This window comes from Bubalus bubalis, chromosome 10, assembly GCF_019923935.1.
Source record: "Bubalus bubalis isolate 160015118507 breed Murrah chromosome 10, NDDB_SH_1, whole genome shotgun sequence".
Classification (NCBI taxonomy): domain Eukaryota; kingdom Metazoa; phylum Chordata; class Mammalia; order Artiodactyla; family Bovidae; genus Bubalus; species Bubalus bubalis.
In genome coordinates this window covers 36,413,792-36,435,826 of record NC_059166.1, presented here as the reverse complement: position 1 = coordinate 36,435,826, position 22,035 = coordinate 36,413,792, and the positions used below count along the sequence as shown (strand labels likewise).

The following is a 22,035-nucleotide window of genomic DNA, read 5'->3' as shown; positions in this document are numbered from 1 at the left end:
AGGATTGACCTTTTCCAGTCCTGTGGCCACTGCTGGATTTTCCAAATTTGCTGATATAATTGACATAAGTGCAGCACTTTGATAGCATCGTCTTTTAGGATTTTAAATAGTTCTGCTGGAGTTCCGTCACCTCCATTAGCTTTATTGACAGCAGAGCTTCCTAAGGCCCACTTGCCTTCCACTCCAGAATTCCTGGCTCAGGGTGAGTGACCACACCATCGTGGTTATCCAGGTCATTAAGATCTTTTTTGTTCAGTTCTTCTGTGTATTCTTTCCATCTCTCCTTGATCTCTTCTACTTCTGTTAGGTTTTTTACAGTTTCTGTCCTATATTGTGCCCATCTTGGGATGAAAGTTTCCTTTGATAGTTCTAATTTTCTTGAAGAGATCTCCAATCTTTTCCCCTTCTGTTTTCCTCTATATCTTTGCATTGTTCACACAGAAAGGCCTTCTTGTCTTTCCTTGCTGTCCTCTGGAGCTCTGTGTTTAGTTGGGTATACCTTTCCCTTTCTCCTTTGCTTTTTGCTTCTCTTCTTTCTTAAGCTACTTGTGAAACCTCCTCAGACAATCCCTTTGCCTTCTTGCTTTTCTTTTTATTTGGGATGGTTTTGTTCACTGCCTCCTGTACAATATTACAGACCCCTGTCCATAGTTCTTCAGGGACTCTGTTTACTAGATCTAATCCCTTTAATCTATTCGTCACCTCCACTGTGTATCCATAGGGATTTTAATTATACCTGGCCAGCCTAGTGGTTTTTCCCCACTTTCTTTAATGTAAGCCTGAATTTTTCTATAAGAAGCTGATGGTCTGACCCACATTCAGCTCCTGGTCTTGTTTTTGCTGACTGTATACAGCTTCTCCAACTTCAGCTACAAAGAATGTAGTCAATCTGATTTCAGTATTGACCATTTGATGATTGATGTCCATGTGTAAAGTTGTCTGTTGTGTTGTTGAAAAAGAGTATTTGCTATGACCAGTGGATTCTTTTGGCATAACAAGGATTATTATGGCCTAGATTATACACTGTGTGCAAAGTACCTGCTCACAGTAACACTCCAACCTTCTTCTAAGAAAATTAGTTACTTTAACCTTTCGCACTTCTAAGGTGAGAGCAAGGGTTAGGGAAAGGGGGTGAGCAATCTGTTTTTAAACAAACTCCAACACGATATGGTTATTATCTCTCAAGTCTCCTATCAGTTTCAATTCTCACCATTTTCTCTTTTTAAATCAAAATTCAGAATTTTAGGAATTTATTTAAGAATTAAGACTTACGCGTTAATTCCAGAAGTGGCAACTACCCGTCTACGTGTCCCTTATTTGTTCCAGCACAATTGACAGCATCCTCTCCTATTCTGTCGCCTTCATTTCCTTCTTTACAACGTCACACCTGTCCCAACCAGCAACTTACAGCAGGAGGACAATGTTCACTCTCCTCCAGGGCAATTTAAGAGTATGTTGAGAAAGCCCTGCCCTGTGAAATGGATTATGTCAATCCTATTATTAATACATGCCAGAACATCATAGATCAGAGCGCATGTTTTTTTTCCACATATTATCTCATTGGATAGTGTGGTAGCTATCGTCTCTTCATGCTGCTGCTGCTGCTAAGTCACTTCAGTCGTGTCCGACTCTGTGCGACCCCATAGACGGCAGCGCACCAGGCTCCCCCGTCCCTGGGGTTCTCCAGGCAAGAACACTGGAGTGGGTTGCCATTTCCTTCTCCAATGCAGGAAAGTGAAAAGTGAAAGTGAAGTCGCTCAGTCGTGTCCCACTCTTCGCGACCCCATGGACTGCAGCCTATCAGGCTCCTCCGTCCATGGGATTTTCCAGGCAAGAGTACTGGAGTGGGGTGCCATTGCCTTCTCCGATCTTCTCTTCATACTGCTCTCTTATTCTTTAACCTGTTTAGCGCTGGATAAAAAAAGAAAAAAAAAAACATTTCTGCATCTTCTATTTGTGGATGTTTCTCATGCAGCACAGCCAAGGATAAGAGTAGATAAGAGTGTGGACTTCTAGTACTACAGAAAATTATCAAAATGTGACAAGTTCTCTGCAGGTATATATGCCGTTTATACCAAGTCTTTCCAACCAATGTGGCCTGTGTGGATTTATATACAATGCGCTGGCTGCATGGTTGTTCTTTTTTGTTTGTTTAAACTAGAAGTTTATTGGAATGTTGAACTTTGAATTTCAAAGTCTAAAATGTGAATACTAAGAGGAGTGGATAAATAGCCATGAGGAGTCCCTGCAGTTCAGGGCTCTTGGGGGAGATGTGAAAAAGAGGTAGAAAAGAATAGAGCAAAAGAAAGATATTCCTCCTGCAGATTTAATGCTACGACTTTAAAAGCTTAGTACAGTCCTGGCCAATAAATCGAGTGGATACTGATATGTATTTAAAGGGGAAACATACATTTTTCCATACCACAAAGAATTACTCTTCAGACATTAGTGTGTAAATGTAACTACCAATGGCCACTGTTTACCAAAAGAGCTTATATTCAGAGAGTTAACATAACTCAGTTTCTCAGTAAAAAACTTGAACAGGGGTTTTGTATTTCAGAATATTAAAGTCTGTACCATAAAAATTATCTTCTGCTTAGTATTCATGCCAAAAGAAGAGCATCACAAAGATGCATCCAACTTTGAAGAAGTCATTTTAGCCCTCATTTGTTTAGAATTTTTGACTCATGAAAGAAGAAAATGGTGCTACTTTTTGAATTAATTTTTATTAAAGTATAGTTGATTTACAATATTACATCATTTTCAGGTACACAGCATAGTGAATCAGTATTTTTGCAGACTATACTTCAATTATGCAATTTTTAAATCATTCATCATTTGGTGCTTTGAAGAACAGAGATGCCAATTTTGGTCAATAAAATTAAAGTCTCTACTCTGCACCAATCTAAAGTCAAGCAATGTTTATCCACCAATCATATGTCGTTCTGAATCCAATAACACATTTCTAAATTAAACCCAAAAGTCAGCAGTTGGAAGTGACCCCTGCTTTATTCTGATCTGAAATTAATTGAGTAACAGGATGAAGGTGAAAATGTTAAGCTCCATTGCCAATCCGAGGCTCTATCCACTTGCCTAAACATGGCTATGGGAAGCACAGCTTCCTTCAGAGTCCTCTCCAACCGCATTGCTGCTCCCAACAGGTGCATGGCCATGTTTAGACTCCCCCCCAAGTCCTGTCTGCATACATCTTGTCAGCTGCCAAGCAGAGATGTACATGGAGCAAGCACATCCTATCCCTTCATATTTTCCCCATGTGTACTTTAAAGAGTCACCACAAGGTGGCAGGATTGTAACATGCTGAGATTGATGATCCCCTGATATTTGTATCATTGTTTTAACACATTTCAGAGATCAGTTTTTCCAAAATAACACAAGTCACGTCCATAAAGATGATGCCTCCCCTCGAGTTCACACTGGCTTGAAGGAAGACAATTCATCTTGCAACAACTATTCTTTAAAGGTTACTTAAAATTATGTCACTAGAAGACCCTTAGCTTCAATTTCTTTGGGAAGCAGGGTTGAAAATGTCTTTAATGACAAAATCATTTTAGTCTTGTGCAAACCTTGGGGCATTTTCTATCCCATCTCACATGGTGCCTCTTCAAAATGTGGTTAGAAGGAAAAGAGCCACTTGAGTGGCCAGGTGAGCACTCTGCCCTCCGAGGGGTTTGAGGGAGGAGAAAGAAGAGATACAACAGGTAACCTTCTGGGAATGTCAGGCCTGGGTTCAGATTTGCCCACAGGAAAGCAGTTTAGACACAGTCCATCCCATCTCCCTTTAACCAAGTGAGAGGAGGCATTGAGGCTTGCAGCAGAAACATTACCAGACTAGAGACTGTTGGAGAATTGTCTTCGCGTTTAAATCCTAAAGTAGATACACAGAAAATTCTCTTACACTGGTACTTCTCTGTCTTCTTTCAATTGCCAATTTTATAAAAGAAGGTGATACTGGAGTGGGTAGCCTATCCCTTCTCTAGGGGATCTTCACGACCCAGGGATTGAACCGGGGTCTCCTGCATTGCAGGTGGATTCTTTACCAACTGAGCTATGAGGGAAGCCCTTAGGGCTACACATTATCGTTCCCTAATTCCTCCACATAAAGTGACCTTTTCAAGACCTCAGTTTTCAGAGTTGAGGGTTTAGAGATGCTTTAGCTAAATCCTTCCCCTTGATGGATTCCCAGCAGGTCAGATTCTCTTCAAGATTTCTGAGGAGGACTGCAGGCTACTTACGTACGTTGTGATAGTCGTCTCTACGGAAAATATTGAGAGGCTGATAAATGATCCAGTTCTATTAAGAGCATCACTGAAGGCTGAGACATTAAGCTACCAAGATCTTTCCATTGTGGGCTCTTTTTTGCACGCAGTGTAATAAGAAAGGTGCCATGTGCTGATTCCAAGAGAGGCCCAGTCAGCTGCATGAATAGATAGCATTTTTCTGTTCTGCCCGCTGAGTTTTTGCATATCTGTGTGAATTTGAGCCACAGTCTGTTCTTTGTAACTGACCATCTCCTGGGAAGCTAGGTCAGGGAAATACTTCCATAAAGGCCAATTTTACAGCATTTTAAGACACTTAAAGCCTTTTACCTGCTGTGGCAGAGTGCTCCATTTGACTAAGCTCAAGAGAAAAGAGGGCAAGGCTTTTCCTCATCAAGGAAAAATTTCCTGTGCGCTGATGACTCATCTCCAAGGTACAGTCTCTGGGAAGAGCTTTCTGTATCCAGAGCCCACCTTGGGCTCTTTGAGGATCTCTGCTGACTCAGCATGCACTGGGGCAGTGGCCCGTCCAGTGCTATTAAAGTGCAGATCTTTAAAAACAGATGTGCTGTTGAGAGCATGCGGGTTATTTATTTTCTTGTGTACGTCGTGTTCTAAAAGACTTCTTAAGCAGCTTGTACTTGGAATTATTTTGTGAAAATAGAGACCAGGGAAAGGTGGCTTTGGTAACTTGAGAAGCCTTGATTATCTATTGAGCTGAGGGTTACTGTAGCCAAGTAAGGTCCACCCAGCCAGGTCCGGCTTTATAATTGACAGAGCCCAGAGCCAAGTGAAAATGCTAGGCACCTTGTTCAAAAATTATTAAGAATTTCAAAATGATGCCAGCAGGGCAGTAAGCTCAGTGACTGCACAGGAAGCCTGCCTCTGATAGCCCTGCAGCGAGATCTCCCTTGTAAGCACCCTAGGAAGCTGATCTTTGAAAGGTGGCAGTTGAAATGGTATATGGTGGGTTACATTAAAAACTGTGCTGGGTTGCCTAGCAACAAGCTAAGGGACTGAATGGCTGACTTGCAAGTTGAGAAACACCAACTTGAAAGTCTAAATTCACAGAAATCTTCTAGCACTGATAGTTTTCAAGAAAAAGTAAGACAGTGGGAGACAGAAACAGGGAGGGGAAGAAAGAACGTATTTTTCCACTCATAACCCGGCAGCGGCTAGCTTGTCACTTTCCCTGTTCAATCTTCTAAGCGGATAACTCTTCATAAGTGAAGTAGAAGTGAGAAGGAAATTCCAGTTTTCTCGGAAGTATAAATAATAGTTTTCCTTAAAGGAGAAAGAAATGGCAACCCACTCCAATATTCTTGCCTGGATAATTCCATGAATTCCATGGACAGATTAGCCTGGCAGGCTACAATCCATGGGGTCACAAAGAGTTGGACACAACTGAGCAACTAACACTTTAAAGGATGGTGGAAACATGAATTAATCAATGCATATTTTTGAGCACATGCCTTTGGCAACTCAAGGGTACAGTATAAGAAAACGGTTTCACATTTATGGAACATTTAGTAGTCAGTACCTCCTATGCAGTAGATTACAGAGATGAATCAGAGACTGCTTTTATTTCTCAGAAACTTAAGCGAGATTATGTGAGAACATGAAACTGAAATATAAGAAACCATTAGACAGCAGCATTACATTTTAAAGAGTGGAGTCCATAATCTCTGCTTCTTCTCTCCTTGATATTTTACAGGGTCCTTGTGCAGCAGAATCAGAACCAGCTCTCCTGATAGGGAGCAAACAGTTTGGGCTTTCGAGAAATAGTCACATTGCGATTGCATTCGACGACACCAAAGTTAAAAACCGGTATGATTTATTCTGAGATATTAGATAAGAACTGATAAATGGAAGTACTAAATGTTCATTTACTCAAGTTTAATTAACTAGATTTATTAATATATGAGGTGAGATTTTTTTAATTCACTAAGTACAGTAAAGAATAGAAATATATTTATCTGAGCCCGAGAAGCCCAGTTTAGAAACTCAGCAGACCTGGAAAGTCCTCACCTCTGAAAAGGTTTTGCTATGTTTTATGAAATGGCTTCCCTGGTGGCTCAGCTGGTAAAGAATCTGCCTGCAATGCAGGAGACTAGGGTTTGAGCCCTGAAGTGGAAAAATCCCATGGAGAAGGGAATGGCTACCCACTCCAGTATTCTTGCCTGGAGAATCCCATGGACAGGGAAGCCTGGTGGATTACAGTCCATGGAGTTGCAAAGAGTTGGACAGGACTGAGTGACTAAGCATGTGTGCATCCTTTATGAAAAGGCACCGTGACCCGATACCACCCTATGCTAGGGTAAGAACGCTCTTCTTCCTGTTTTATTTTGCATACTTTTATTTCACAGTCTCACCATTGAATTTGAAGTGCGAACTGAAGCTGAATCAGGCTTGCTCTTCTACATGGCACGGATCAACCACGCTGATTTTGCTACAGTTCAGCTGAAAAATGGATTGCCCTACTTCAGTTATGACTTGGGAAGTGGTGACACCAGCACTATGATCCCCACCAAAATCAATGATGGCCAGTGGCACAAGGTAATAGTCCCAGGATGTCAGCAGTGCCCTACACGGGGTTACTGGGGGGCAACCATCAGCGTGCCCCTGGTCCCAGGACTGTTTTGCAGTGCAGACACTGACTCTGGGGCTACTGAAATGTGGCAGGGGCTAAAAATACAGCAAGCGCCATATACAACTGCCCAACCTAGGAAAATGGGGTCAGACCTGGATAGGTTTATAGTTGAACACTTGTGTGCCTCATCATGGTACCACAAGATTCCATCATTGCTGTACAGCTGTGGTTCCCAAATATCTGTCCACAAACTAGGGCCAGGCAATTGAAGACATTCCCAATACGCTAAGTATTACCTTCTCTAAGAAGGAAATGGCAACCCAATCCAGTATTCTTGCCTGGAAAATTCCATGGACAGAGGAGCCTGGTGGGCTATAGTCTGTGGGGTCACAAAGAGTCAGACAGGACTGAGCAGGCATGCATGCAAGTATTATTATGGGACAATGGAATGTGTTGATCATGAAGCTCTATGTATTCAATGTAAAGGAATAATATTTATTCTGAAATTCTATTCTCCCATTTTTAAGGGGCCAAAATGGCCTCTCTTTTATGACATAATATTTGACCAACTCAAAAGCTGGCAACACTAAAATGGGCCTTAAAGCTCCCTTCTCCTGCTCTCCCACCCCCTACAGGTCTGAGCACACTAAGAGTCTGAGAATCTGCTACACTGTGTTTCAAGTCCTCTAGGGTATCATTTCCACCAACAGTCATTTGGAACAACTTTTTAAATGTTGGCCTTACACCCAGAAGCTGGTACTGTTATGGGCACAGAAGGCTCATTTGCCAGCTTACTGTCCTCTTTGGCATGACTGCAAGTAGATAATATACTGCCTGATTAAAACAAAACTCACTCAGAATTTGTCTCTGCACCTGTTGTAGCCTATTAAGTAAAGCTTCCCTAGGTGGACCAATTAAATTTTTAGAGTAAGATATTATTAGCTATTGGAATTTACATATTAACATACTTGAACTTGTCATATATAGAAAGCCAAGGAACCTGGAAAAAAATGATATAAACTCAAAGTCAACTAATTTGTTATCTAGAAATAAGAAATTTTCTAGGGAGCTTATGACTAGCAAATATTTTATGCAGGAGCTCTATTACAGTTTATTCTAATCTCCGGCTAATAGAATAATAAATATGATACTTGAGAAAGAGACATATTGTCAGGCCACAGTGAGGCTGGGATTAAGAAAGATAGTTTAAATACTCTAAGTAGCCAAATGAAGGAGGGGTTTTATCCTTGAGGGTTTTTTAAAAATCATTTCCAAAGCCAGCATAGATAAGTATAAAATAAGGTCTTCAATTACTCTAATCCTGATGTAGATTTGTTTTTAAACCATTGTTGTCCTCCAGCGTTTCACAAGGTTACATACTCCTTTTCCTAAATTCAGACTCAGGGATTTTATGCTCAAGCTAGTCTTCACACCATTTGCTTCACTCTGCCCCAGAAGATAAGTCACTCCACTGCTATAATTTCAGCCCCAGTCAGCTTTCCATCTTTCTCCTGATTCTACTAATCAGCTGCTGCAGAAACATCAGTGCAACTTGGACACACTGCCCTTCCTCCAATTCTACACGAGAAGTGCCTATTAAGCAGAGGGATGTAGCGTATCTGAAATTGTGCTGGGGAGACCAGACTTTGCTCAATCAAACTAATGCACTTTTGAAATTGGACATGAATTTTGCAGCCCACTTAATTCTTGACAGGGCTCTCCACTGGCAGGTTTCCTTACAGCAAGCATACCTCTTGATGCATATGCTCACCTGGCAACTGTGGAAGAGTCTTCAATCTAAAACTTGCCCAGAAAGACTATGTACTCTTTTGGAGATGGTATTAATGGAAAACACAAACTTTGAGATATTCTTAATTTCACGGATTATTATGGGTTTAGCACATATTAGGCATTCAGTAAATTACTTCATTTTTTCCTAAGAAATATCCTGAAAGTTCTTATGTCTTATACTCTGCATATCTGAAATTATCTGTGATTGAAATGAATGACTCCTCTTCTTTTGGTAGATTAAGATTATGCGAGTTAAGCAAGAAGGAACTATTTATGTAGATGATGCCTCCAACAGAACCATCAGTCCTAAGAAAGCTGATATTCTGGATGTTGTGGGAATGCTGTATGTTGGTGGGCTACCCATTAACTACACTACTCGAAGAATCGGTCCAGTAAGTGTCTGATTTGTTTCCTTTGTTGCCAAAATAGATGCCTGAGTCATGAATGTATTTTGAATTATTAGGTCACATTGACCCAATTATAGATGAATACAAAGTCATCTTTCCTGAGAAGTGACAATTTTTCTAGGTAGATCTATGAGAGACAATATTAAAAAACAGTGTGGACCCTGGAGCCAAACTCCCTCGGTTTGATTATGTGCTTAACTGTTTAAGTAGCTGTGTGCTCTTGAGCAAGTTACTTAATTTTTCTTTGACAAAGTCCCCTTTTATGTAAAATAGTATACTAATAATACCAAACAAACAAGGTCACTGGAAAGATTAAATGAGGTAGTATATTAAAAGTGCTCAGAAGAATACCAAGTATCTAGAAGGTACTAAGACAACAAAAAAGATGATAATAATAATATTGATGGTACTCTTTCAGGAATAGAGATTTAGCAAATACTGGGAGATGCTGTATCTATCTTGTTCAATACTGGGTTCAGAATTTAAAGTTCTCAGTTTTGTAAATCAATATTCACAATAAATTTTTCTCAGACCATGTATCCTGGTTTGCTTTGGAAAGCATTTTTTCTTTAAAAAAGGGATTAGTGTTTTTAAAAAATGCACTACACACACGTGTGGTTCATTTCTTTGCTCAGATTAGAACATGTGATGATGTGGTTGTTCTTCATCAAAGACAGTTGTTCATGATGGTTACAATTCTCAGCATTTAACCCCTCTTGTGGATGATGATCAGTATTCCTTTCCTTTCATAGCTACTGGCTATGATACCCAGGCTAATCAAAATGAGATTTTCTGAACACTCTCTTCTGAATGAGAGTGGCAAGAGTGGTTAACTTGCCTCCCTTAACCCAGATGAAATATAATGAAGCAGAGTATGACTGATTTATTTCTAGAGTCCCTAAACTTTGAATGCTTCATGCAAGCTTTCAAGTTTCATGTATATGCGCATTTTCTTAGGAAAGTGTCGACTGCTTTCATTAGATTTTCATAAGGAAGAAGCACTGATCCAAACCTAATTATATTTTCAAGTAGAACTTGAACACAGACTATGAAAAAAAATGTATATATAGTAAGGTTAATAAACTGTCACTCGAAACATGAAATAGAAAGATACTAATTACAAGTTACAATATCCAGAGGGGGCCCAGACCTTTATCAAACCAGGGGTCCCACTAGGGATATAGTGTGCAGTATTTTAGAATATCAAAACAGTCATACCCCCAGCTAGATGCAGGTTAGTTGAGAAGCAGGACGCAGGATTCTCTGCAGCCATGCCCTGAAGCCTTGGGTGACAGGGTTGATCTGGGGAGTCTGGGGGATGCCTCAGGTCAATCAGCTGATGATTTCTAACACAGAGCACCCTACCAGTGATTATACTCCACATATGGGCAAACTTCTGCTAAAATCTGGTATGTGTTTCTTCTGACCTGAACATTTAGGTGACCTATAGCGTTGATGGCTGCATTAGAAATCTTCACATGGTGGAAGCGCCTGCTGATCTTGAACAGCCAACCTCCAGCTACCAAGTTGGGACGTGTTTCGCAAATGCTCAGAAAGGGACATATTTTGATGGAACAGGTTTTGCCAAAGCAGGTGAGGTGCTTCCATCTCCTTCCTGTTGAATATTAACTAGGTGCAAATATTGACTTCTGGTTTGTGTGGGAAGATAAAAGTCCCTGGGTTCCTAAACTAGCATCCTTTATTTAAACCAGAAATAAAAACTTGTAGGAGTAATTTTTAAAAATGCCTCTTAAAGATTAATGCATCGGATTCTAACAAAAACTAACAGAAGAAATAAAAGGCTATTTGGAGAGTTTATTCTATCTCCTTCCCTGGAAATCAATAACAAAAAAAATGTAATTTTACAAAAAGGGTCATATGTTTCTATTGTATAATGTATTTACTTTTCAGTTTCCCCCATCTGCCTTTCTTTCTGGAGATGAGATAGTATTTTTCTCTCTTTCTCTCTTCAATTCCTTGCATGGTTCCATTTCTTGTTCTCCCCTTACACACAAGGAAAGAAACCTTTCCTTTTCTTTTAGTATCTCCCTCTTTCCAGTGAGCATTTCTAGTCCAGATTTGGATCCCTGTCAGTGAATATACAATTTGGAAAGAAAAATATGAAATAACTTGTACATAATAACAAAAAAATCTGATATTAACATACTTTGAGATGCATTCAGTCCTATAGTTACCATAGGAACATGCATTTGTTTGTTAGGAAAAAAAAAAAAAGAGTACGTAACGTGTAGCAGTTAACATGGGAACAGAAGTAATTAAGATGTCATTTCTTCTTTCAAGAATATATGATTAAGATTCTTCATGCTCAGAAATCATAAGAAAACAAGTTAAAAAAAAAAAACAAAATAACTAGAAACTGTAGAACACATACAAGCAAGGTTCTGGGGATATTTTAAAAAATGATTCAGTTGTGTTGGGAAAATCAGGAAAGGTTTTATGGAGGAATTGACATTTGAGGGTGGGTTTAAAAGATGAGTTGAAGATACATGCAAAGGTTGAAGATAGACGAGCAGAGCTCTCCAATAAGTGGGAAACTTCCCCTCTACAGAGCAGAAAACAGAGAAACACAGGATGAGTTATTTATTGAAATGTTGGAGGTTATGTTAAACCCCAAGTTCCATGTTCTGTGAAAGCCCAAAGCTTTTCTCAAGTTTTCTGCAAATTCAGATATCTGGCATTAGCTTGGTCAAATTAGATTCAGCTTCAGACTCTGCAGTTAACATCCACAGATTGACTTGCCATCTTGTGTGGGCTCTTTGGATTCCAGATCAGACTGGACTGGAAAATTTGCCACATCCCTAGTTTCTAATAACTCCTGCCATCACCTCAACACATAGTGTAATACAAGCTGTATAAGACTTGGGTGGTCAGAGGAGGTTACATCACTGGAAAACATACAAGTTCAATTTAAAGCCTTGACATCTTTGTCCTTAAAAGCTCTCCAGTTGCCAGTATCTGGGGGTTTTATGGCTTCTTCACTCCCCCTGCCTCTGCTGAACTGCTTTAAGTCACTCTTCTCTTTTCCTTATTTCTTCTTTTCTAGAACAGAAACAAAATTATTCTGTTTTTCAGGACAATTCAGCTTCTTCTACCTTTTATTCTCAAAATTTGTTCTAAATCCACTTTTATTCATCCAAATCCATCAAATTTCTCAGTAGGAAAAAAAAGTATTTCATATAACAGGTGCCTCCCTTCACTGAAGATAGCTGTGGTTACACATAGCCTTTATTTTTTGCTTAATAAATATGAGACCTGGAAAAAAATTTCATGAGTTTTTCCCTAATATTTCATGCAGGTGATATAGTCTAGCCTGATCTTAATGAATCACTTTGTTTCTAAGAAGCATGTCTTAAATACGTGCTAAAAGATGAAATAAACCAATGAATCAAATATGGAAAATTATAGAGAAATGGCTTAACTTGATAAACTAGAAAAGCCTATTTATGTCCCAGAATCTTCTCCTTCAAAATTGCAGTTGCTTTCTTTATAAATAAAATGTTTGGGGATATTTGAGCCTTTTCAGATCGTTGTGGAACCATTTAGAGTGCTGTAGTAAAACTTTACTGAAAAACTATTGAAATGCATGATTTCATCCAATAGCAAGACTTCTATCAGTCACACCTGGCTCTGAGATTTTCTGAGTCAATCTGAGTGCATATTCATTCACTGATTCAACAAATACATATTAAACCTCCACTCTGTGCCAGATACTTTAAGCATAGGAATAAAATGGTGAGCATTATAGACCAAGTCCTTGCCCTCACAGAATTTATAGTCTAGGAAGGAAGGCAGCCAAGAAAAAAAGTATGAGGTGTCTGCCATGTGAAAATCTAGAACTTATAGTTGTCTAACACATGAATTGAAAGCTAGTAAGACCAATGCACTATATGAATTTGAATTAACAATTCCTAAGGGAGGCCTGGCATGCTTCATTTTCATGGGGTTGCAAAGAGTCAGACACGACTGAGCGACTGAACTGAACTGAAACTTGAATACACAACATTTTTTTTTAACCTTCATTTTACAGTTGATGGATTCAAAGTGGGATTGGATCTTCTTGTAGAATTTGAATTCCGCACAACTAGAACCACTGGAGTTCTTCTGGGAATCAGCAGCCAAAAAATGGATGGAATGGGTATTGAAATGATTGATGAAAAGGTGAGCATCACATCTGCATATTTCTGCCTCTTCATGGTATTGTTGTTTACAAGTAGAAATCTCTGTTTTGAAGCACTGTTCTGTTCTTTGTTGAGAGAAGGCTAATTTTATTCTTTTCATCCTTCTGGATTACCTCAAGTGTTCTATGTTTTCAACATACTTATTCTGTGTTGTGGTTGTTCAGTCACAAAGTTGTGTCTTCACGACCCCATGGACTGCAGCACACCAGGATTCCCCGTCCCTCAGGGTCTCTCAGAGTTTGCTCAAGTTCATGTCCATTGCATTGGTGATGCTGTCACAGCCATCTCATCCTCTGTCACCCTCCTCTCCTTCTGCTTGTAGTCTTTCCCAGCATCAGGGTCTTTTCCTTTTGCATCAGGTGGCCAAAGTATTGGAGCTTCAGCATCAGTCCTTCCAATGAATATTCAGAGTTGATTTCCTGTAAGATTGACTGGTTTGATCTCCTTGCTGTCCAAGGGACTCTCAGGAGTCTTCTCCAACACCACAATTCAAAAGCATCCATTCTTTGGTGCTCCGCCTTCTTTTTGGTCCAGCTCTCACATTCATAGATGACTACTGGAAAGACCATAGCCTTGACTGTACAGACCTTTGTCAGCAAAGTGATGTCTTGGCTTTTTAACCCACTGTCTAGGTTTGTCATAGCTTTCCTGCCAAGTAGCAGGAAAGTAATGCCATGAAGTAATGGGACCAGATGCCATGATCTTAGTTGATTTTTTTTTTTTTAATACTTAGTTTTAAGCCAGCTTTTCCACTCTTCTTCACCATCAAGAGGCTCTTTGAGTCCTCTTCCCTTTCTGCCATTAGCATAGTATCATCTGCATATCTGGGGTTGTTGAAATTTCTCCTGGCAATCTTGATTCCAGCATGTAACTCACTCAGCCTGACATTTCTCATGATGTGTTCTGCGTGTAAGTTAAATAGAGTGACAATAAACAGCCTTGTCATACTCCTTTCTCAATCTAGAACCAGTCAGTTGTTCCATACAAGTTTCTAACTGATTCTTGACCCGCATACAGGTTTCTCTGGAGACAGGTAAGATGGTCTGGTATTCCCATCTCTTTAACAGTTTTCCACAATTTCTTATGATCCACATAGTCAAAGGTTTTAGCTTAGTCAGTGAAACACTCAGGAGGCAGGTCAGATGGTATGGTATTCCTGTCTTTTAGGAGTTTTCCACAGTTTGTGTCAGTTTGCTCACCATGGATAATCTAATTGTAAATTCCTTTCTTTCCCTGCCTGCCTGTGACCAGCAACCTGCAGTGATATGGTCAGTTTACATGTCCTTTGTGCTGCAGCGCTTAGGTGAAAAGAGGAAGGCAAAGTGAGAAATTTCACAAGTTTCCTATTTGATTCCTCAACAGGAATCATACTTCATCCATGTTCACATTTCACTTCCCAAGAGGAAAAAAACACATATTTATCTAAAATATGCTTTTCTTTGCTTCTTCCCTCCTTCCTCTCAGTCTTCAAACCATCCTCAAAGGCAGTAAAGCAAAAAGATGCAGGAGCACAGAGACAAAACGGGGGAAAAATAAGCAACATGTAATAGTTTTGCCAGATTTTCAAAACACAGTTTCACTGCATCTTGTTGGAGTAAGCCTTACTTCTTCACCTGCTTATTATAGAACCATGGTTCCCTTCAGCTCGTCAGGGTATCAGGTTCCATCATGATCCACATGGATTTCTCACCAAGCTCTTTTTGTATGCAGAATTCCATTATTACACATTCCACTGAATATAGTAAAATCTTAACTGATATCTACATCACTGTATAGTTGACAAACTTTTTACCTATTTACTTGCACTTTTAATCTTGTTTTTAAAGCCCTTGTTTCTTTTCTTTTACCTTGTCAAATGTTTTGCCAAATTGACTGTTTTTAATGTTTCCGTTATGTTTGTTTTCTACATCAGCTTCAAAAGAATTCTGTCCTCTCAAGTTTCAGGGACCATTCCATGTTACTAAAAACACATTTTTCTCATTTAGACAAGAACTCCAGTCTAAGTTCTTAATTGTTAGGAATTTAACTGGCCTTCTGGCTCAAAGTCTTTGGTACCTACAACATGGATCTTGCTCCAAAATGTAATTTACGTAAGTCTCAATCCTGTATATAAAATAGATTCTGTGAAGGAAAAAAATATACAATTAAAATATGAAAATCTTAAAAAAAAATCCTTTCAAATTAATTTATAAATCATCTTCCTAAGAACACCCACCCTCTAAAGAGATCTGCAGTGGGATTTTCCCCTATGTATACCCTATCTTTTTTGTTACCTGGCCTCAAATTGTATTTCACATTTTCAGAAAGCTGAGTTATTGTCTGCTTCACACATCTTGCCTATTGCTCCCAACAATATCCACAAGCAAACAGCATAATTTGTGACTCCTGGTCATTAAATTTGTATTTTAAGTTAATATGCCTGAGTTACATTGATGTCAAACTATTGCAGCTGATGACTTTCCTAGAGATCATTTTTACTTTTGAATCACCATGCTACCCTTCTAATAACACCATCTGTGACCGTTCAATGTCCTGCTTTCTAGCTCATGTTTCATGTGGACAATGGCGCTGGTCGATTCACAGCCATCTATGATGCTGGGGTCCCAGGGCACTTGTGTGATGGGCAGTGGCATAAAGTCACAGCCAAAAAGATCAAACACCGCCTCGAGCTGACAGTCGATGGGAACCAGGTGGAAGCCCAGAGCCCAAACCAAGCATCTACATCTGCTGATACAAATGACCCTGTGTTTGTTGGCGGGTTCCCCGGTAAGTGTTGCCTACCCTCGCAAGAATTTCTTTGCTCTATTTCGTTAGTGGTTTTGAACACATTTATATTCTATAAGTATGCCCAAGAATGTGTACTTAAGTCTACTTGCATCCCAACTTTAGAATCTTCTCCAATAAATAACACCTTATCTGACATTTCTAGCATGTAAAATGAGCATTTTCCTTATATAAACCACATGGGACTGGACTTCTCATGATAGCCTCCAAACTTTCATTTGTGGGAAGTGGAGGCTAGCGGAAATGAATTTGGCTTATGAACAGTATGAGACATTTAACAGCAATCAGGGCCAGAAACGGTGTTCTGATTTTTTAAAAATTAATATACCAGAGGAATCATAAAATATTATGGAACTTATTTCCTTAAGTTCTGGAAATCATTGGGTTAAACATAGCTAATTTCCCCCTTAGGCTATTATAGAGTTTATATTACAAAGAAACCCAAGCAATAAATCTGCATTCAAAACTACCTCTCCAGTACATTAAATATAACATTTGAACCAGAGTTACCTAAAGTGCCCATAAACAAGAGTGCTCAACTTGATGAGAAATAAGCCAAGAGCCTCTTAATAAAATACTGTAATAACACAGACTCCTGGAATGGTCTTTCAGTATTTTGGCAAGAGGAAACTTTGTCCCGTTATATAGAGCTCCTCTCCATAACAAACCAGCCAAAATGTTTATTCAGCACCAGTTGATGAAGGAAAGCTATAGAAGTCATGGGGACCAATTCTGAGCTCCTCTTTCCAAAGTTGCTCCTGGCTTTTTGAAGATATCACCTTCTGGGACTTCTCTGGCAGCTCAGTGGTTAGGACTCCACACTTGCATTACAGAAGACACAGACTTGACCCCTGCCCAGTTGGGGAACTAAGATCCCATATATCATGTGGTGCCACCAAAAATAATAATTTTTTTTTGGAGGGGAAGAAAGGAAATATCTCCTTCTGATTCAGTAAAGATAAACTCCACAGTATTATGAAAGAGATAACATACTTCTTCATTTACAGTCTATGAAATGGGATTTTAGTTAGCACCTAGAAGGCCTGCTAAAAGAAGGGACTGTCTCCTTAATAAGAGGAAGATTTTGTGTGCACTCATAACCAACTTAACCTTTGGGGATTTATTTTTATAATAGAAATAATAAAGTCACTATTAAAAGTCCACATCCTAATTCAATATTTAAACTATTTCATCAGTTACTTTAGTTCATTAAATAAAATTTAATAATTTTAAGTCACTCCTGTAAACTTGTTCCTTCAAAACCAAATTTTTTGTTTGATGTCTTCAAATGCATCATTAATTGTAGATGTCCCCATATTTCAAGGGCTTCCCAGGTGGCGCTAGTGGTAAAGAACCCTCCTGCCATGAGTTCTATCCCTAGATTGGGAATATCCCCTAGAGGAGGAAACGGCAACTCACTCTAGTGTTCTGGAGAAATTCCACAGACAGAGGAGCCTGACAGGCTACAGTCCATGGGGTCTCAAAGAGTTGGACAAGACTGAGCAAACACACTGTATTTCATAATACATAGCTGTTTAAAAAAAGTTAATGTTTCACTACCAGTTTAACTGTTAGCGAAGCTAAGAACAAAACCACATAACATTCTCATTGAACCTTAAGCTAACAGCTGACTTATATATGCTCTTAATATGTGCTAAGTCGCTTTAGTTATGTCCTACTCTTTGTGACCCCGTGGACTGTAGCCTACCAGGCTCCTCTGTCCATGGACTTCTCCAGATAAGAATACTGGAGTGGGTTGTCATGCCGTCTTCCAGGGGATCTTCCTGACCCAGGGATTGAACCCGAGTCTTTTATGTCTCCTGCATTGGCAGGGAGGTTCTTTACCACTAGTGCCACCTGGGAAACTCCACTCTTATCATAGTAGCTGCATTTCAAAATTGAGCTCTCTCTGCTTCATTTTTCAGATGGCCTCAACCAGTTTGGCCTGACAACGAACATTCCTTTCCGAGGTTGCATCCGATCCCTGAAGCTTACCAAAGGCACAGGAAAGCCACTGGAGGTGAATTTTGCCAAGGCCCTGGAATTAAGGGGCGTTCAACCTGTATCATGCCCAGCCAACTAATACAGATAAGTTCAACTCCAAGAAGGGTCCTCCAAAACAACCATTATCAAGTAAAGCAAATACATTTTACTTACATATGCTATCAAAACTAATTTGTGCATGCATGTTGAATGCTTTCTATATTCCAGCGGTGCTAATTCAGATCCCAGACTGAATTTTAATTCAAGTTCTTTCTCAAGTCCATAACTATTAAACCATTTATTGCATTCTAAATAATTGCTTGTTTTATGTGATTTTGAGGATAAAAGGCAACTGATCATAACTTGCTGTATTTGCAACATGCCCTGGAGTCATCTTGAGAAGAGCTCAGATGTAATTTGTGAAGGCAACGATTTTTTTTTTAAATTCTATTTTGAATGTCCCTGGTGGCTCAGTGGTAAAGAATCCACCTGCCAATGCAGGAGACCTGGGTTCAATCCTTATGTTGGGAAGATCCCCTGGAGAAAGAAATGGCAACCCACTCCAGTATTCTTGCCTGGGAAATCCATGGACAGAGGAGCCTGGTGGGCTACAGTCCACGGGGTTACAAAGAGCTGGACACAACTTAGCAACTGACCAACAACAACAAGTTAAAACCTTTATCATCCTTTTCCCACATATGTCAGCTTTAGCTTTCTGTAGAAGTCACTAAAAACAGCAGTGGATTTGGCGTGTGTGATTGGGAGGGGATCAGCTCCCTACTACCTATGTTTGTAAAAGCATTAGCAAATAATTTCCCTGATCCAGGTTCATTTTTAGAGAGTTTAACTAGCCATGTGAATGAATACCTTTTTATGCGACGGTAGAAAGTATAGATCAGATTCAGGCCAAAGAGCTTAATTACTTGATTTTCTTGTTTGATGATTTATAGGCTTTAGGGAGACACCAGAACCAAGCTCCAGAATGACAATTAAGCACACATTTGATCCTACAGTATTGAGGCTCTCAGCTCTTTAGGTTTCCAGTGATTATCACCATCTATACAATTACAGAGGAATAATGGGAAAATGCATTTTATTTATGAGGAAACAATAAACCAGACACTTAAAAGGCATACATCATTGAGTCTTTTTTGAGGTACAATTTAACCTCACAAATTAATTTCCTACAAAAATTTCTGTGTTCTGTCTTTTTCTTACTATTTCAATCATCTTCAAAGGGATCTATGAGAAGACAGGCCTAGATTTTACTCCTCAACTTAAGGAAATATTTCATTTGCCATCTTCAATAGAAACAGAGATGAAATTGCTCAGTTGTGTCTAACTCTTTGCAACCGCATGGACTGTAGTCTGCCAGGCTCCTCCATCCATGGGATTTTCCAGGCAAGAATACTGGAGTGGGTTGCCATTTCCTTCTCCAGGGTATCTTCCTGACCCAGGGATCGAACTCAGGTCTCCGGCATTGTAGGCAGACTCTTTACCCTCTGAGCCACCAGGGAAAATAGTTGTAGTTTAATAATGCTGAACATTTAAAAGAATAGGTTTTCCACACAGTGGTAATTTTAGCAAAGGAAGAATAATCCTCTTTGACAATGTTATCCACGGGGGAATAGGAGGTGCTGTTTCTAATCAAGGAGATGACTAACACACTCTTAGCATTTCATCACTTGCTGGTTGCTTGACACAATTTGCCCACACAACTTCATTCTAGAGCAATTCTCAGCCCTAGCTCTATTTTGGAATTATCAGTCAAGCTTTCAGAGAATTGGTACCTGGTCTAGCGATTCTGATAGCCTTGAGCATGAGGATTTTTCAGAAGCTTCTCAGGCAATTCTGAAGTGCCATCAGGATTGAAAACCACTGTTCTAAAGAGAAAAGTTATCGACTATTCCAACAAAGAGTTGTGGAGTCATTTGAGAAACCTGCTATTAACTTTGTGTTGGCCATTTTCACACACACATGCTGCTAAGTCACTTTAGTCGTGTCCGACTCTGTGCGACCCCATAGATGGCAGCCCACCAGGCTCCCCCGTCCCTGGGATTCTCCAGGCAAAAACACTGGAGTGGGTTGCCATTTCCTTCTCCAATGCATGAAAGTGAAAAGTGAAAGTGAAGTCGCTCAGTTGTGTCTGACTCTTAGCAACCCCATGGATTGCAGCCCACCAGGCTCCTCCGTCCATGGGATTTGCCAGGCAAGAGTACTGGAGTGGGGTGCCATTGCCTTCTCCGTCACACACACACACACAAAAATATAATACTGAATGTAGAGACTGCTCTGGTGGGCCAATGGTTGAGAATCCACCTGCCAATTCAGGGGAGATGGGTTTGATTCCTGGTTCAGAAACTAAGATCCCACATGCCCCAGGGCAACCAAGCCTGAGCATCTAGAGCCCACGCTCTGCAACAGGACAAGCCACCACAATGAGAAGCCTGAGCACCACGACTAGAGAGTAGTCCCCTCTGCTGCAAGTAGGGAAAGCCTGCACGTGGCAACAAAGAACCTGTACACCACATCAAAGACCCAGCACAGCCATGAATAAACCATTTTTAAAAACACCAACTCTAGTTAATGCCTTTGATCAACCTCTAAGCAATAAAATTATTTGAAAACCAATGTGCTTTGAAAGTGGAGATATTACTTCTTTACTGAACACTGACATGATTTTAGGCTGATTCTGGATTATCAGTGGATAGCAGGAATAAAGATGCTAGGCTACTGTATTAACAGCTAATGCCTTTCTTGAATCTTGAAACAAAAGATACATAAATTTGAAAGCAAAGTGAAAAAGTGAAAATGTTAGTCACTTGGTTGTGTTCTACTCTTTGTGACCCCATGGACTGTGGGCCTCCAGCTCTTCTGTCCATGGAATTCTTCAGGCAAGAATACTGGAGTGGGCAGCCACTCCCTTCTCCAGGAAATCTTCCCCACCCAGGGATTGAACCTGGGTCTCCTGCAACACCACGGATCAGGTATTGGATAAATCTGTCCACACAAATCCACATTCCAAAGTGGCTCATGAATTGGTGTGTACAAAGCTAGTCCAAATACTAAGATGAGAAATAAGGAAATGTTAAGAAAGGGACAAGTTTCTCTACCATATTTTAAACTAATTTTCTACCTCAAAATACAATTTTTATTCCAAAACAAGATAAAATATATTTTTCACCCAACTTTATACCCTTAAAAATTTCCTCACCTCCTGCCACCTATAGCAATCATGAAGAAAGCAGAATACTTTTCATTTGATTTCTTTTCCAAACACCCATTCCTACCGGGTTGTCAGACTTCTTTAAAAAGGTGCTTTGCACTTTAGAAGAAAAACATTTGTGAGGGGAGTTTTATTGAAGTTGCCATGGTGAACACCACTGACAAAGGAAAGCAAGGAACAGAGCAGATTTCAGCCCCAAATCACCAGAACCCTGGAAGACACTTAAAGCTTCAATTAGTGGTTTTAAAAATCATAACTATTTTCTTTTTTGATTTCGCCTATTGTCTCCAACTACACAACTCTTCTAGATTTTCCTCTTAACAACAGAGAAAAAGACTACTTTCACAAATTGAAAAGTCTCTGGATTTTATGTGTGTTGTTTACTGAATTATTTTGTATAGAAAATTGGTATCTACAATTAATGTGAAAACAAAACACAATAGTCAGCCTTAGCAAGTACGGAGTGCTGTCTTCTTTTCCACCCCCACTTACAAAGGACAGGACTTGTTACTGAAGCAACTTTTTTATCTGATTTTCAATCTTTTCATCTGTGTTGAGTCAAGAGAGAAAGATACAGACCTAGGTACTGTACTCATTTGCTGGACTGGCATTGGTAGGTGCCTCAGACCCAAGGGCGCATGAAGGTAAGGGGTGCCCCGGGCTGGGCCCTAAATTCCATTATTTTGGAATTTTTGACACACAAGGTGGTGACTCATCACTATTTGGCGCTCGTGCCCATTTTCTAAGTGAACATGACATTTGTGCCCATTACTGAAGT

At 39.8% G+C, this 22,035-nt stretch overlaps 1 protein-coding gene and 1 long non-coding RNA gene across 5 annotated transcripts in view; one reads left to right on the top strand and one right to left on the bottom strand.

Moving 5' to 3' along the window:
- LAMA2 (laminin subunit alpha 2) overlaps window positions 1-18,344 on the top strand; it is a 708,999-nt gene extending 690,655 nt beyond the window's left edge. For all 3 annotated transcript variants that reach the window (XM_025294565.3, XM_025294564.3, XM_044924246.2), the window contains 7 exons: window positions 5,992-6,104; window positions 6,644-6,833; window positions 8,895-9,050; window positions 10,505-10,658; window positions 13,114-13,244; window positions 15,808-16,030; window positions 17,974-18,344. In XM_025294565.3, coding sequence (XP_025150350.3) covers window positions 5,992-6,104; window positions 6,644-6,833; window positions 8,895-9,050; window positions 10,505-10,658; window positions 13,114-13,244; window positions 15,808-16,030; window positions 17,974-18,131 — 1,125 coding nt within the window. In that variant the 3' untranslated portion in view covers window positions 18,132-18,344. The remainder of the gene's footprint in view (window positions 1-5,991; window positions 6,105-6,643; window positions 6,834-8,894; window positions 9,051-10,504; window positions 10,659-13,113; window positions 13,245-15,807; window positions 16,031-17,973) is intronic.
- The window catches only part of LOC123327689, a 36,381-nt gene that overhangs the window by 2,031 nt on the left and 12,315 nt on the right, over window positions 1-22,035 (bottom strand). Inside the window, exon 3 of one of the 2 annotated variants that reach the window (XR_006542349.1) lies at window positions 11,923-12,125. The exons of the other annotated variant lie outside the window; for it this stretch is intronic. This is a non-coding gene — a long non-coding RNA (uncharacterized LOC123327689). Of the gene's footprint in view, window positions 1-11,922; window positions 12,126-22,035 lie in introns of those variants that run through there. 2 annotated transcript variants of the gene reach the window in all.